At 48.3% G+C, this 15656-nt stretch overlaps 1 protein-coding gene across 3 annotated transcripts in view; it reads left to right on the forward strand.

Annotated features, from left to right (window-relative positions):
• The window catches only part of ABCC1 (ATP binding cassette subfamily C member 1 (ABCC1 blood group)), a 126582-nt gene that overhangs the window by 68182 nt on the left and 42744 nt on the right, over positions 1-15656 (forward strand). For all 3 annotated transcript variants that reach the window (XM_072942669.1, XM_072942668.1, XM_072942670.1), the window contains exons 11-14: positions 1353-1445; positions 3122-3325; positions 12402-12548; positions 14145-14232. In XM_072942669.1, the coding sequence (XP_072798770.1) occupies positions 1353-1445; positions 3122-3325; positions 12402-12548; positions 14145-14232 (532 nt within the window). The remainder of the gene's footprint in view (positions 1-1352; positions 1446-3121; positions 3326-12401; positions 12549-14144; positions 14233-15656) is intronic.

Raw genomic sequence — 15656 nt, forward strand, 5'->3', positions numbered from 1 at the left:
GGCAATAGCAGCATTTTGGGGGGGGATTCGGGCTGGAGCCCCCGAGGGTGGCTGCTTGGAAGGGACTGCAACACTCTTATCTTAGTTCTGTCTGTCTGTGTCCACTGAGTACATGTGCACTGGGCCGACTTCTCATCCTGTCTCCTCTCAATTGTGTGACTTGGAAGTTGGGAAATGTCCGTCTGTATCTTGTCCCGGCCAGGGTCACTTAACCTCTCTGGGTGCACTTTCCTTATCTGCAAATGGGATAATGGACCAGTCTTGCAACCTCTTACCTACAAGTCCCCAAATCAAAAAAGCTCTGAAAACTGAACATTTTTGTTTTTTCTCTCCTGCTGTAACATTTTATTTTTCTGATTCCCTTACACAAATAACAGAATTTGTATTCGCATAGTCAAAAATGTGTGGAATATTGATATTGTTGACATCATTTAGGGAGTTCTCTTTATTAGACCTCAATCTCTACAATGTGTTTTTGACATCAGTTTCTGAAGTAAAATAATAGGGAAAGTTTTTCTTTACACATTTGGTGGCAAAAGCTGACCTGATGTGTGATTTGTAATGTTGATTATCCGTCTCAGTGGGAATATTCCTCTTTTGCTTCCGGAAAAAAATCTGTGTTTGCTATGGAGTGCTGTTGCCAGGCACCGATGAGGGTGTGATGTATGACTGTACCTACCTGTGTTGAGGTCCCCAAGACCACGCCAGGTGGGTGATTCACTAGGAAGACTCACCTGTCATTTATGACAGTGAGATTAGCAACATCCGGCGAAAACCAGGGACAGGCTCCTGAAAGTCCTCTCCCTGTGGAGTCATGCAAGATGCACTTAATTCCCCAGCAATGGGCTGTGACAGTTGTGACAACAAGTGTGAACGTTACCAGCCAGGGAAGCTCGAGAGAGACCCGGCGTCCTGGGGTTTTACTGGGGGCTGGTCACACCGGCAGCCTCTGGGATTAATCAGCATAAACCATATTGTCTGAACAGTTTAGGCTCAGTGAGTCACTCTTATCAGTCCTGAGAATAGTGGGAACCCTCCCAAAATCCAAGTGCCCAGGCGCCAGCCAAGGGCCTTTGAACAAGATAAACCATCAGGCGGGCTGTGCTAACTATTTTCTGCTCAACATCCTGTTACCTTCCTGAAATTCTTAAGTTCGAATTTGCAGAACTCAAGCTGATCCCCAGGGTTTCAGATAAAGGATCATGGACTTGAATGTTCTTAAAGAGTTTGTGGGACCAGAAGAGATGCTCAGGGATAAACCTGAAAAGTAACACGGCTGCCCCAAACTCGCATGGGGTGGCTCGGCCCGTGGGAGCCCTGTGCTAAGGCCTTTGTTCTCGTTCCTTCCGTAGAACCTGGGCCCCTCCGTCCTGGCTGGGGTGGCCGTAATGATCCTCATGGTTCCCCTGAATGCTGTCATGGCCATGAAGACCAAGACCTACCAGGTAGGCTCCAAGCTGGGCCCCTGCCTGAGGCCTTTCTACTTGGGTTTTAGCTGCGTTCCTTCTGCACAGGCCTGGGGGGTTTCCGCCTTGCCTCCCTGTTGGGATCCCCGGGGAGCTTAACAAATGCTGATGCCTGGGCCCCTTCCCGGGATTCTGATTCCCTTAATGTGGGTGGGACCTTGGCAGGGGGAGTTTCTAAAGCTTCCCAGGTGATTATACTGGGGCTGCCAGGGTTGAGAGCTCCTGAAATAATTAGGCTTCCTGGGCCAGTGACCGAAATCACTCTGAACCTCCGGGAAGTTCCTTATTTCCCATGAGTGTATTCCTTTGTGTCTGTGTGTATTTTGAAGAGCTGAGTAAAAATCACCCATCTTTCCCCTCACCCCCTCATCCCCCGCCCCTTACCTTAGGCTGGTCGCAGTGTCAGACTCTTTATTTTCAGAGATACTTTGTATTTCTTAAGTTTTTAAATACCCAAGTAACAGAGTAATGCCTTCTCATTACAAACAAAAATTTCAAGTAAAACAAAATTACGCGAATTAAAATGTAATGTCCCTTTCTCAATCCTCTCAACCACAGTGAACACACTGAAACAGATCCTTCTAGATCTGTGTGTTTGTATAGAGATCCGACTGTAGAGTTAGTCTCAGTGTGTATATGTGTGTTTTGTGGTGGTGTTACCATGTGTATTCTTACCCAGACGGTCCTGTCTGGCAGCACGATAGTATCATTTGACGCCACGCCTAGGGGATTGCTCTGTTGCGTGCCATATAGTCTGACTTCATTCTCTTGAACTCGTGCCTAATGGTCCATAGCAGAGATGGGCCAGAGTTCAATTCTCTGCACCCCTGTTGATAGCTGTTTCTGATGTGCCTGTGGAATTTCAGCCGACGGAGCTTGGCCACACTGATGATGCTGTAGAAGAGATGTTCCAGGACGTGGGCCTGTTGGAATTCAGTGTGGGGAGGAGGAGGGGCGGAGGATAGACAAGGAAGGGGGCAGGGGTCTGTGTCCCCTTCATCTTCTTGTGCCGGCTTCCCTGAGCCTCTGAAACAGTCACAGCCTTCGACCTCACGTTGCCTAAAGTGTCCTCCGGGACCCAGGAGTAACACACCACTTAGTGATACTGTTCTCATGAGCCTTAAATAACTAAATGCATGTGAAGTGCTTAGAAAAGTGCCATGTGGAAATGCCAGATGACAGTAAAAATAACAGCCGTGTGGCGTGGGCACCCAGTGGTCGGAATTGGTGCTGGCTGGTACAGAGACATTTCGGCATTTTCACCACGTACTGGCTGCAAATCAGTAAAGAAAATAAGAAAACGGAGGCAAACAGTGTCATCTCTCTTGTGTTTGGATCAGAATAGGGCCTGGGCCCTTTCCTCCCTGGATGCTGGCAGGGCTTTTCTTGCCTCTGGTCCCCCGTTCTAAATGGAAGAGTTTTCTCTGACAACAGATTTAACGTGATTCAAAGCGGGTTTTTCCCTTGATAAAGGGATCCTCTGGAGTGCTCTGTGGGTCAGGAGCTCCGGTTCGTGGGGAGTGGAGGGCCAGCTTTCTCCCCGTCAGGGAGGCGCATTTTTAGTTAAGGGGGTTGTTGACTGGTGGTCTGCTGCCGCCGCCAGCACTGGGCGGCCAGTCCCCCACGTGTGGTGTTGAGTTCTTCCCTCTCTGAAGGTGGCCCACATGAAGAGCAAAGATAATCGGATTAAGCTGATGAATGAAATTCTCAACGGGATCAAAGTGCTAAAGCTTTACGCCTGGGAGCTGGCATTCAAAGACAAGGTGCTGGCCATCAGGCAGGAGGAGCTGAAGGTGCTGAAGAAATCTGCCTACTTGGCCGCTGTGGGGACCTTCACCTGGGTCTGCACACCTTTCCTGGTGAGTGAAGCCAAACCCATCCTGGCCCGTATCCTTTGATGTTTTACTTTGTTGTCCTGCCTGAACAGTGCTCAGAAGTCACTATTTCAGCAAGGCCTTCTCCGACCACTCCTTTTTAAAACTGCCACCCCCGCCTTTTATTTCATTCACAGTTTCCCTCCCAGGGATTTGCAGAGTAGCCAGTACAGGAAACTGTTACAGGTTCATGAAGAAATGAGGAATTTGTGCCGGAATGTAAGCCGCAGCTCTCTGCTTCCTTCATTGAGAAAGTCTTGCTAAGAAAAACAATGTCTGATGAACTGAATTGCGTGCGTGGTGCTGTAGCTGAGTTTCGTTCTGATGTCAGCTCCTTATCTACTGCCAGCTGGTCACGGGCTGTGGGTTGGCAGAGGCCCATGGGCCACACTTGGAGTGACCGTGCCAAACACACTCTAAGTCACTTATTATTTCATGAATTGTCTCTTTCCACCAGAAGGTCAGCTCCAGGAAGGAAGGAGTTTTTTTATTTAATCTTTTTTTTTCTAATTGAGGTATAGTCAGTTTATGATGTTGTGTCAATTTCTGGTGTACAGAACAATTCTTCAGTCATACATGAATTTACGTATATTCATTTTCTTATTCTTTTTCACCATGAGCTACTACAAGATATTGAATATATTTCCCTGTGCTATACCGTATAAACTTGTTTATCTATTTTGCACATAGCAGTCAGTATCTGCAACTCTCGAAACTCCCAGTTTATCCCTTCCCACCCCCCTCACCCCTGGCAACCACAAGTCTGTATTCTATGTGAGTCAGTTTCTGTTTTATATGTAAGTTCATTTGTCTTTTTTTTTTTAGATTCCACATATGAGTGATGTCATGTGGTATTTTTCTTTCTCTTTCTTGCTTACTTCACTTAGGATGACAGTCTCCACAGCCATTCATGTTGCTGCAAATGGCATTATTTTATCATTTTTATGGCTGAGTAATATTCCATTGTAGAAATATACCACAACTTTTTTATCCAGTCATCTGTCGATGGACATTAGGTTGTTTCCATATCTTGGCTATTGTAAATAGTGCTGCTATGAACATTGGGGTGCAGGTGTCTTTTTGAATTAGAGTTCCCTCTGGATATATGCCCAGGAGTGGGATTGCTGGGCCATATGGTCAGTCTCTTTTTAGTCTTTTGAGGAATCCAGGAGGGCAGGGATTTTTGTCTTTTCTGTTCACTGCTGTATACTTGTACCTAAACAGTACACAGTAGGTGCTCAACAAGTACCCGTCATTCATTGGGAAAAAAAATTCAAACCATACAGAAGGTTGTGAAATGTAAAGGATATTGTCCTCCCTTCTACCTGTCCCTTTCTCCTGAGTGACAGTTTTATATGTCTTTTTGGGAAAAAAAATTATACATATAGATATTTTTAAAATATTTGTAATATATTCAAGTGGAATGATACTTACATGATGTTCTAGGTCTTTTCGGGATGTAATATATACCGTCTCAGGTCATGCATTCATATCTGCTTCGTTTCCCTTAGTGATGCACCAGAGTTGACTTAATCCGTCTCCCACTGCTAGCCCTTTTAGGCTGGTGCCTGTTCTTTTCTGTTGTGACCCATGCTGCACTGAGTGTGCCAAAACACGTCTTTACTTTAATGGGTCTATCCCTGGTCGGCCAACTTTGAAAAGTTTAAAGATAATGGTGCAAGGTACTATTTTCCGAAGCTGACTGCAAACTAAGAGACCATATAGAGATGGACCGTGGAAACCTTTTAAGCACAGTTGAGAGTTAAGAATGGTTAAGGATAGGGGTAGGAGGGTATAGCTTAGTGGTAGAGTACATGACTAGCATGCACAAGGTCCTGAGCTCAATCCCCAGTACCTCCACTAAAAGTAATAACTAAATAAACCTAATAACACTCCCCCAAATAAATAAATAAATAGAACAATAAAACAATTAAAAAAAAAGGAATGGTTAAGGATGACTTCAGATCATGTCCTCCATGTTTGTTTTTTCTATCTTTGTATTAACTATGTCACTCTTTTTCTTTTTTTTTAATGCTGTGCTAATAATGGCTATTACTTCTTAGTTATGTTGGCAAATATATATTCTTGAGGTTTCTATGACTAAAACCACACATTTTCATAAATACGAAAATTTTCTGTTAGGCTGCCATCCGCTTCATCACAGTGGAGTTGCAGGTGGAATGTTTAAGGAAACTCCTGCGTTTTCAGCGTTTATCGAAGTGTTTATTCTGACACTGGATTTTATCAGGCTCAGCTTAATGTCTCCCAGAGTCTTACCTGGAGCACAAGGCTGGGTGGTGGGAAGCAGAGATGCTCAGACTTGAGTGAGCCCCAGCGTGACCTGGAGGGCTTGTTAAAGCGCAGCTCGCTGGGCCTCACCCAGAGTGTCAGCCCCGCTAGGTCTGGGTGAGCCCTGAGTATTTGCATTTCTAACGTGTTCCCAGGCGCCGCTGTTGCTGTTGGTTCGGGGTCCACACTTGGAGAACCACTGGAGTAGACCCCTGGTACCCAAGAGTAGGGGAGTCCACGGACCGGCAGTATGGGCATCACTGGGTTGCTTATTAGAAATGCAGACTCTCAGGCCTTCCCCAGACCAGCTAAAGCAGAGCCTGAATTATAGCAGTTTCTCTGTAGGTGATTAGTATGCACATGGAAGTTTGAGAAACCCTGGCAAAAAGGAAGAGTAAGCAAACCTTTTTCTGTATAAGACCAACTAGTGAGTGTTTTAGGTGTTTTGAGTCCTGGGATCTCTGTTGCAGCTGCTCATGTCTGCTGGTGTAGTGCACACATGGCTATGGAGAACACAGAATGGATGGGTGTGGCTGTGTTCCCATAAAAATTATTTTACGGGGGGAGGGTATATAGCTCAGTGGTAGAGCGTATGCCTAGCATACATGAGGTCCTGGGTTCAATCCCCAGTACCTCCATTAAAAAAATAAGTAAGTAAACCTAATTACCTCCCTGCCCAAAAAACAAAACAACAAAAATTAAAAAAAATTAATTTACAGACTCTGAAATTTGGATTTCATATAATCTTCATCTGTCATGAAATATTATTATTATTATTTTTACTCATTTTAAAATGTAAAATCCAGTCTCAGCTCACGGGCCCAGAAGACAGACAGGGGTGGGCCACGGGCCATAGCTGGCCAACCCCTGGCTTAGTGGAGTGGAGTGTTCTTCTGAGAGTCAGGACCCCTGCTGAATTCTGCTGCCAGCCCACAGTGTGACCTGGACCTGAAGCCGGTCGTTTCGCCTCCCAGCCTCTGAGGTTCTGAGCATGGAAGATGGAGGGGTTAGGCCACAAAGATGTCACATGCAGGCCCTGTCCTCCCTCCGACTCCCATGCCCCTGGAGACATCCCCCGGGCAGTCGTGGTGCTCCCTCCCTCAGAGTTAGGCTCGAGCAGCCCTCCAGGTGGCCGCTGCCAATTGCCTGGAGTTGCTCAGGCAGTGACGTCTCTTAGCTGTTCTGGGACTCTGTGTTCCCTAAGATCCCTTCCGGCCCCAGTGCGCCAGCATTCCGGCCTGGAAGGGTCTGCCATCTCATTCTTTTCACACTCAGTCTCCCCGACTTTCCCCATGTCTTTAACGACTCTGTCTGTTTTTTTTTTTTTTAATGAAAATATAAGATTGGATAGTAGTTACAGAGGGTGTTTGTTCTGTTATTTTCTTTAAACTGTCCAATAGTATTTCCATGTTAAATATACCTGTTAATAGTCTAAATATATGGTACATTTTATTTTAAAAACAGTCATGTATTCACATGGTACAAATAGTTAAAGCTGTTTCAGGGGGTGTACAACTGAGTTTCTCAATCCAGCACCACTGACATTTGGGACCCAATAATTTGTTGTTTCTCTGGGGAGGGGGGCATCCTGTGCACTGTAGGAAGTTTAGTAGCATCCCTGGCCTCGACCCACTAGAAGCCAAGTGGTACCTCTCCCCTCACCTCCCCAGTCATCACAGTCAAAAATGTCTCCAAACAGTGTCAAATGTCCCCTAGTTTAGAGCCACTGGTCTGCAGTGGGGTACTGCTCTTTCCCTCCACCCTCCGCAGACCCCCGTCACCTAGCTCCCTTCTCTGTACCAGTTTCTTTTGTGTATTTCCAGAGAGAGTCTGCATCTGTACCAGCACGACATTGACTATATGCAATACATGTAATTAAACATATACAGCTCTCTTGTTTACTTTACTTGTACACAAGTGATAGCGAATCACACAGAAATCCAAGGCATTCGGATTGCACTTCTTTAAATAGGAAAAGGTCTGTGGCCAGTAGGCTCAGGCCAAAGGTGTGCAGTCCGTGGGTTGTGTTACACTTAGGACGGGGGAGCCTTTCCCCATAACCATCTGCTTTGCACGTTGGATCCTCTGGCAAAACCTGCAGTTTCCAGCTTGTCACCCGAACTGCTAACCGTTCAGGCATCATCTCCTGCCCTGGCCTCAGTTAGGAAGCCACAGTAAGAGATGCTTGGGAGTGGGACTGGCTTTTCTTGACCTTGAATTTGCCCCTCAGTGTTTGGGCGGTGATGGGCTTCCAGAGACAGAGTTGGTTGAGCTGCTTGGCATGAAACAGATGAGCCCGGGGGGTCAGTCGGGGACCTTGGCCCTGGCCGAGACACCGAAGGCTCTGACTACATTAGGATAAAATATGTGGTCCTCGGTTCCCTTGGAAGGTGTTTGCATGCTCTTTCCACTGGTGAATTCCTGCGCTTCAAGGGTGATGAGGTGTTTACCCACCGGTAGGTGTGATAGAAGACAGAGGCCCTGGGAGGTCAGGAGAGAATGGGGACGCCATGTGGCGGGATTGATGGGGCTGTTTTTCTGGAATATGGAGCCTGGCATTTATCATGTCCTCATGTCCACTTAGTGCACTTTCCTAAAATAGCATCCCCAGGCAGCCGTCAGTATTTAGCACTTGCTGTCTTGGAAGATTTGAGAGCTGCTTGCCTTCTATGTGCCCTGAATCCCCCTTCTTTAGAATAACTATCATTCCATATGCCAGTTACCTGTTGTGCAGTTCTCTGCTGACCAGAACATACATGGACCTTGTCTTTTTTTTTTTTTTTTTTTTTGCTGTATCCCTGTAACACAGGGGACTTGGCAGGTGGTATGCACTCAGTAGGTTTATGTAGAGGAGTGACTGAATGAATGAAGATGTAAATGTATCAGTAGTCAGAAACTATCTTGCAAGTGGCAGAAACCTAACTTAGATCCAGTAAAGTGAAGAAAAGAATGAGAGATTTTTGCGTCACAGAACTGAAAAGTCTAGGGAAGTGCTGGTTTAAAGCACAGCTGGGGGTTCAGGCATGACTGGATCTAGGCGTTCCAAAGATCATATTGGGATTAACTTGTTTGTCCCTCAGCTCTGCTTTCTCCATGGTGATTTCTTTCTCAGATGGATGCTCACCATGCAATTACAGTTCCTCCTGTCATCTCAGTAACCACTGTGAGGAGAGATTCCCCCCTTTTCCCATTAGTTCCTGCAAAGCTAGAGATTGAATCTCGCTGGCCACATGCTTGTCCCTGAACCACTGGGGCCAGGGGGACGAGCTGTTTGGATTGGCCAGGCCTGGGTCACGTGGCTTCTGTTGGAGCTTGGGGTGGGGTGTGGGCAGTTTATCTGTGGCTGAAGCTCAGGGACTGAGACGGGGAGGTTCAGCTCCGCAGGGGAAAACTGCCATGTTGTTACCAGCAGCAGAAATAGATGCTGGCCAGGCAGGAAGAACAGATGTCCACACGAAGAGACGTCAGGGTTTTGAGGCTGGGCTGGGGTAGATGGTGCAGTCGCTTGCCCCGTTTCTCAGCGTGGAGGCACTGTTAGCACTTAGTGGGGATTTTTTTGTATCTGTGACCCTCACCCATTGTAAGGCTGCAGCAAACTCCAGCTGTCCCCTACCTGCAACCCCAGCCACCTCCACACTCTTCCAAACACCTGGATAATTCCTGTTCCTCACTAGCCCGTGAGTCTCAGAATCTCCAAACCTGCCTCACACTGTGCCCAGTTCATAATTGAAGGGTGAATGGAGAAGCTGGAGCTGTGGCTCTGGCAGGGGCCACGTGATGCTGCTCCCTCTGCTTCCCATGCTGCCAGCAGCCACCCCATCGGCTGGGCCAAGGGAGCTGGTATATTCTGGTGGTGAGATGCCCAAGGCCTGGTTTTCTCCTTTGCTGAAGACACACCCTGTGTATGCTTTTGTGCCCTCGGGCAAATCCACCCTCCCACCCACCCACCCATCCATCGGCCCATCCATTCATCCATCTACCCACCCGTCCACGTTTACTAAGTATCTGCCATGGCCCACTGCTGTCCTAGGCACTGATGATGGAGCAGTGAATACTGCAGACAGAAATCCATGCCCTCGTGGGAGTTCATTCATTCTAACTGGGAGATGCAGACAGTAAACAATGAGCATAATAAATATATCAAATAATATACTAAACTGTCAAAAACGCTATAAAAAAAAAGATTCTGGTCAGAGCGATAGGGAAGGCTTACAGTTTTCAAGTAGGATGTTCAAAGGCTTAACTGTGAAGGTGACATTTGAATCTTAACCTGAGGGAGGTGAGGGGGCCGAACAGGGACCGGGAGGAGTGAGTGCTAAGGCCCTGAGGCAGGACTGTGCCTGCTCCGCAGAAATAGCCACAGGGGCCAGTGGGGCTGGAACAGAGGGACGGGTGGGGAGAGTGGAAGGAGAGGAGGTCGGACGAGTACAGAGGAGGGTCGTTTACACATCTGGGGGGCCCTGGGGCCTGAGTCAAGACTTTGGCTTCTGTACAGAGTAGAATAGACTGATTTTGGAGAGGTGATTTTTAAAAGAGATTTATTATTTTTACTGAGATACAATTCACCATTTTTATGTGTACAATTAAGTGATGTTTAGTATATTCACAAGGTCGCACAACCATCCGCACTGTCTGGTTCCCGGAACATCTCCACCGCCCCAGAAGGAAGCCCTGCCCTCACCGGCGGTCGCTCCCCACTCCCCGATTCCTCCCATCACCCTAGCCCTCAGCATCCACTAACCTACTGTAGATTTGCCTATTCTGGACATTTCATTTTGGAATGAAATCATGTAACACGTGTGGCCTTTGGTGTCTGTCTCGTTTCACTGAGCATCTTGTTTTCAGGGTTCATCCACGTCACAGTGGGTGTCAGCCCTTCATTCCTTCTAACGGCTGAATACTATTCCTCTGTGTGGATGTGTTTAGAGAGTTTTGAGTGAAGAGAACCTCTGGTTGAGAGGCAAGTGCGTTGTCATTACCTGGAAGAGGGGAGCTGGGATGTGCAGCCATCCCAGGGATCAAGTGTCTGTGGCTTTTTGAGCACCTAACCTCCCTCTTGGCCACGGAGCCTGGAAAATTCCTGTGCCTTACCTCACGGTCACCTCAGTCGTTAATGTCAGAGCCAGAACAGCAACCAGCTCTGCTTTCCAGTGCTCCGTTCTTGGGACCCGGTTAATTGATTCTTTGGAAAAATAGTCCAGGGAGTCTGGACTGAGTCCTGACACAAGAAATAAAACAGCTGCCATCTACTGCATTTTACTGTGCCCCGGGCACGGTGCTAAGCACTTTATAGAGTGCCTGATTTCTTGCTGCTGGAAGCCCTGCCAGTGTGCATCCTGATCCCCATTTTGTAGATGGGAAAACAGAGGCTCGCTTGGAGAGGTGAAGTGATGTCACAGCCCAGAGTCACACAGCAGATAAGCAGGCAGAGCTTATGGTTTTAATTTTTAAGATATACAGCCTTCTAAAGGGTCACAAAGAAGTGAGGCAGCTGAGACCCTGCACATACACTGGACCACAGCCACACCAGTACCTTGGCCATACCAGGATCTGCTGATGGCCGGCCATCTGCTTTGAGCTCAAAAAGGAGGTCCCAGGGAAGTTTATTTCCCCAGGGGCTAACATGGAGGTGGAGACCTTTGTCCATCTGCTCGGGGTCCAGGGTGTTCCAGGTGGCTTTGTAGTGTGGACCAGATGACCTTGGGGGTGTTACCAGCCTCCCCTGTCAACACCTGGCACTGCCTTCACTGGCAGGAGGGCGGGGCACCGAGAGCCACCTGTTGATCTTTTACTTCCCTCCCAAGCCGATCCGAGCAGAGCAGCGCAACCCTAGATTATTTAGGGACCCCTTCCTTTTTCCTGTTGAGGGCGTTGATGTCTCAGAACAACCAAACCCAAATTCCAGTTGGCAAGGTAGCGGAATCCCAGGACCCACTGCAGGGCTTAAGGCAAGTCTGACTTTGTGGAGAGGGGAGTGGCCTTTGGAAGACCCTTGGCTCTTTATTTTCTTTCTTTTTTTTTTTTTTTTAAAGTGTTCCTTTCCTGGGGGTATAAAACCATATACTCTGAGCTAAGGAAATTTAAACAGTGGCCGAATCTTCCACCTCTACCCTCATTTCACAGATGAGACAGTGGACGCTCGGGGAGAGGAGGTGACGTGCCCGAGGTCTCAGTGTTCCTTGTGCCCCGGGTCCTTCTAGGCATTGAGGATACAAGACAAAGTCCCTGCCTTGGTGGAGTTTGCGTTTCAGTGCAGGAGACAGACAGTAAATACCCAAATCTTACGACGTAAGGTAGAGATAGGTGCTATGAAGAAAAATAAACTGGGATAAGAGGATGGAGAGCTGTAGCGGGGCTGTTCTGGGTCGGGCAGCCTCTCGGAGCGGGGAGAGGGAGTTGCCAGGCAACCGTCTGGATGGGAAGGTTGTTTCTGGCAGAGGGAACAGCAAGGACAAAGGCCCGGAGGTGGACTTAACACCTGGTGGTGTCGAGGAACCCCGAGAATGCCCATCCAGTGTGCCCAGAGAAGGTTGGTGGGAGAGGCTAGGTCTTTGGGCTCCTGGTCATTGTTTATCCAGTTCATTGTTTGAGTGTTTAGTGAGTGCCTGCTGTGTGTTAGACACTGCCTCGGGTGTTTCTGCTGCCTCCAGCGGCCAGTCCTAGGCCCCTGCGGTTCACGGGGTGGGGTGGGGAGGACTGGGGACCACGCTGCCCCAGGGGGACTTGCAAGTACTCCTGCGACTGTGAATCTGACCCTGCGTCCTGCTTGCAGGTGGCCCTGTCTACGTTTGCCGTCTACGTGACTGTCGACAAGAACAACATCCTGGATGCCCAGAAAGCCTTCGTGTCCTTGGCCTTGTTCAACATCCTCCGCTTTCCCCTGAACATCCTCCCCATGGTCATCAGCAGCATCGTGCAGGTACAGGCGAGGCTGGGGGACTTCAGGGAGGGGATGTCTGGGGAAACAAAGCAAAAAGGGCGTGGAAGTCCCCCTGGAAGCAGCCGCCTCTGCGTTACCCCTCCCACTGTGCCAGGGTTGGGGGCTTGGTGAGGCCCCGACTGCTGGCTTCAGGCTCTTTTTGGTCCTGCCCTGAACTGAGAAACACCTTTAACTTCTTGAACTCACCCTGGAGTATGTGAAACAGAAGTTGTTGCAGCTAGGGTTTCCCAGGATCTGCAAGATTCTTTCTGAGACATCTGGTCCCTTCTGTTCTGATTGAGTGTGTTCCACCCTGCCCTGCCCTGTCCTGCCCTGTCCTGTCCTCTTTCTTCAAAAATTCGGCTCTTGACCTCCTGTCTTGATTTTGCAACGCACTCGTGGTCCTTGGCCCAAATGCCCTAGAATTCTCCAGTTCAGAGGTGATTCTGTGAGAAGAGACTGCTCAGTCACACCTACACCCTCTGAAGCTCCTGCGCTTTCCTGCCATCAGTGTGTTTCACATTCTTCTCCCTAGCCTTGTACACTTTGACCTGAAAACTCTATTTTTAACCACATGAACAAGGCAGCCTTAATATTTGGTTGTACAACCCTGGTCATAGGCTTGTTAAAAAATGAATATAAACCAGCACATAAACCCCCTTCTTATTATGAACAGTTTCAAATGTACACAGAAGTGGAGAGTATTATGGTAATGATGTGTGCCCATCACCCAGATTCAACATTTTGCCACAATTACTTCATCTAATCCTTTTTCTGTCTTCTTCCCTCCCTCTCTCCTTCCCTCCCTCCATTCCTTCTTTTCTTTGCTGAAGAATTTTAAAGCAAATCCCAGACATCTTGACACTTCTCCCATAAGTACTTTAGCATGCATTTCTTCTTACGTAATTAAAGTACCATTATCGTACCTAACAAAATTAACGGTAACCTCTTAAAATAATATCCAATCCATATTAAAATTTTCTAAATTGTCCGACAGTCCTTATAGTTTGAATCAGGACCTTTGCCTTTTCAAACATTTCTTTTTACTGAACTATAATTGACATAAAACATTGTGTTCAATGTGTACAGCGTGGTGATTTGATATGTGAATATGTTGCGATGCCATTATCACTGGACGCCTCTGTCACACATCTCTGTTATGTCCTACGATTATCATTTCTTTTTTGTGTTGGGAGCCATTAAGCTGTGGTCTCTTAGCAACTTTGAAGTTTATTTCTCCAGTATCATTGGCTGTAACCACTGTGCTGTGCATTCAGTCTCCAGGACTCGTTTAGCTCCTGGTTGCAAGTTTATCTTAAATGCAACCATTGCCTTTGGCTGTTTCTTAAGTCCCTTGTCAGCTAGAACAGTCCTCTGCCCTCCTTTTTAATACCGGTGTGGGCTTTTAAACAAAAGAAAAAGAACCCAAACCTATTTATTCTACGGCATCCGCTCAGTGTAGGAAGTACAGAGCCTTCAGAAGAAGGGAGGATGTGGGCCCTGCGCACCCAGGGAAAACCACTGTAAGTGAGCCTCGGCCTGTTTTGCAAAAACACTTTTAAAAATAACCACAGCCTGTCATTGCTTCGTGTGTAGGCGAGTGTCTCCCTCAAGCGCCTAAGGATCTTCCTGTCCCACGAGGAGCTGGAGCCCGACAGCATCCAGCGGCGGCCCATCAAAGACGGTGCGTCCTGGGAGAGCGGGCGACTGCAGGGCCTTACCTAGCGCTGCCCAGGATGGCGGACTTGACCTTGGGTCTTCCAGCTCTCTTGCTGAGAGGCGGCCCCCTGGGCGAGGCCCACCCCTGAGGGCCAAGTTCCGGGACCTGGACCTTGATCCTGCTCTGAGTAGATGAATGGGCAAATCAAGGACGTTGGAGATTGACCTCCCCCCCGCATCCCCACTAGCTGTGCATCCCTGGGCAGGTCACTTCCCTGCTCTGAGCCTCAGTTTCCCCACGAGGGCAGTGGAACTCATGGTGCCTTTCTTTGGCGGGGCGTTACATGGATTTTTATTTTGTAGCTCATTAATTTATCCTTTCTCAGCAGACCTCCCCTGAGCAGGGACTTTACTTGCGGCCGTATCTCCAGGCACTTAATAATAAGCATTCATAATGCTGACAGTAGTGACCACTTTTCGCTGAAATGACATTCCCACCATACATGTCCTGTCCTCACCCACCCGTACGTAGCTCACTGCAGCTCTCAGAGAGATGCTGCGGAAACCCCCATCTGCAAATGAGGAGACTCGCCCAAGTAACTCACACAGCCAGTAGGAAGGAGAGTCAGGACTCACACCCACAGCCAGTCAGCAGTCTGTGCTCCCACCCACCGCAGTGTCTCCGCACTGAGATGTACTGAACACCTACTGTGTGTCGATCACCGTTCTAAGGACTGTCTGTTTTGCTCCATTCCCTCCTCATTACAGCCCTATGAGGCTGGCCCCATTCTTACCAGTCCTGTTTTTACAGGTGAGGAAAGTGTGGCACAGGGAAGTTAAGTAACCCACCTGTGGCTCTCCAACAAGAAAGTGGCAGCAAAACAATTTTCAAGCTTCCCTGACCTCTACCCACTAGATGCCAATAGCACCCACCCCCCCCCACCCCCCCAGTTTTGACAACTAAAAATGTCTCAAGACATGATGCCCCTTGCGGGGCAGAGTCGTTCCAGGTTGAGAACCACTGCTCACTGTATGTCGCTGACCTGTGGTTGTCCAGTTTTCTGCTGTCCTAAGGACTGAGTTGTACCCCTGTCTCTCTATCACACACATACACACACACACACGTACACGTATACAGACACCCCCCATGCCATCTACGCCAGGATTGGATTTCCCTGCATGACACAGGGCTGAAATTTGAGGCAGCCAGGGAAGTTTTGAGCTCCTGGAGTTGTTCACGGCGCACTGTGAGTGTCACGTGACGTTGGAAAACCCCTGGGCTTCAGTCCAGCCTCAGCCCCCTTCCTGCCCTGGTGGCGGTTAGACTTTGAGATGTTTATCTACACTCATCGGGTGCCAGGCTGGGCCCCTCTTGGCAGCTCTGGGCCAAGTCTTGGGGCCAAGTCTTGTGGTCTGTAGCTTGACCAACTCAAGCGGCTTTTCTTAAAT

Source organism: Vicugna pacos, chromosome 18 (assembly GCF_048564905.1).
Source record: "Vicugna pacos chromosome 18, VicPac4, whole genome shotgun sequence".
NCBI lineage: Eukaryota > Metazoa > Chordata > Mammalia > Artiodactyla > Camelidae > Vicugna > Vicugna pacos.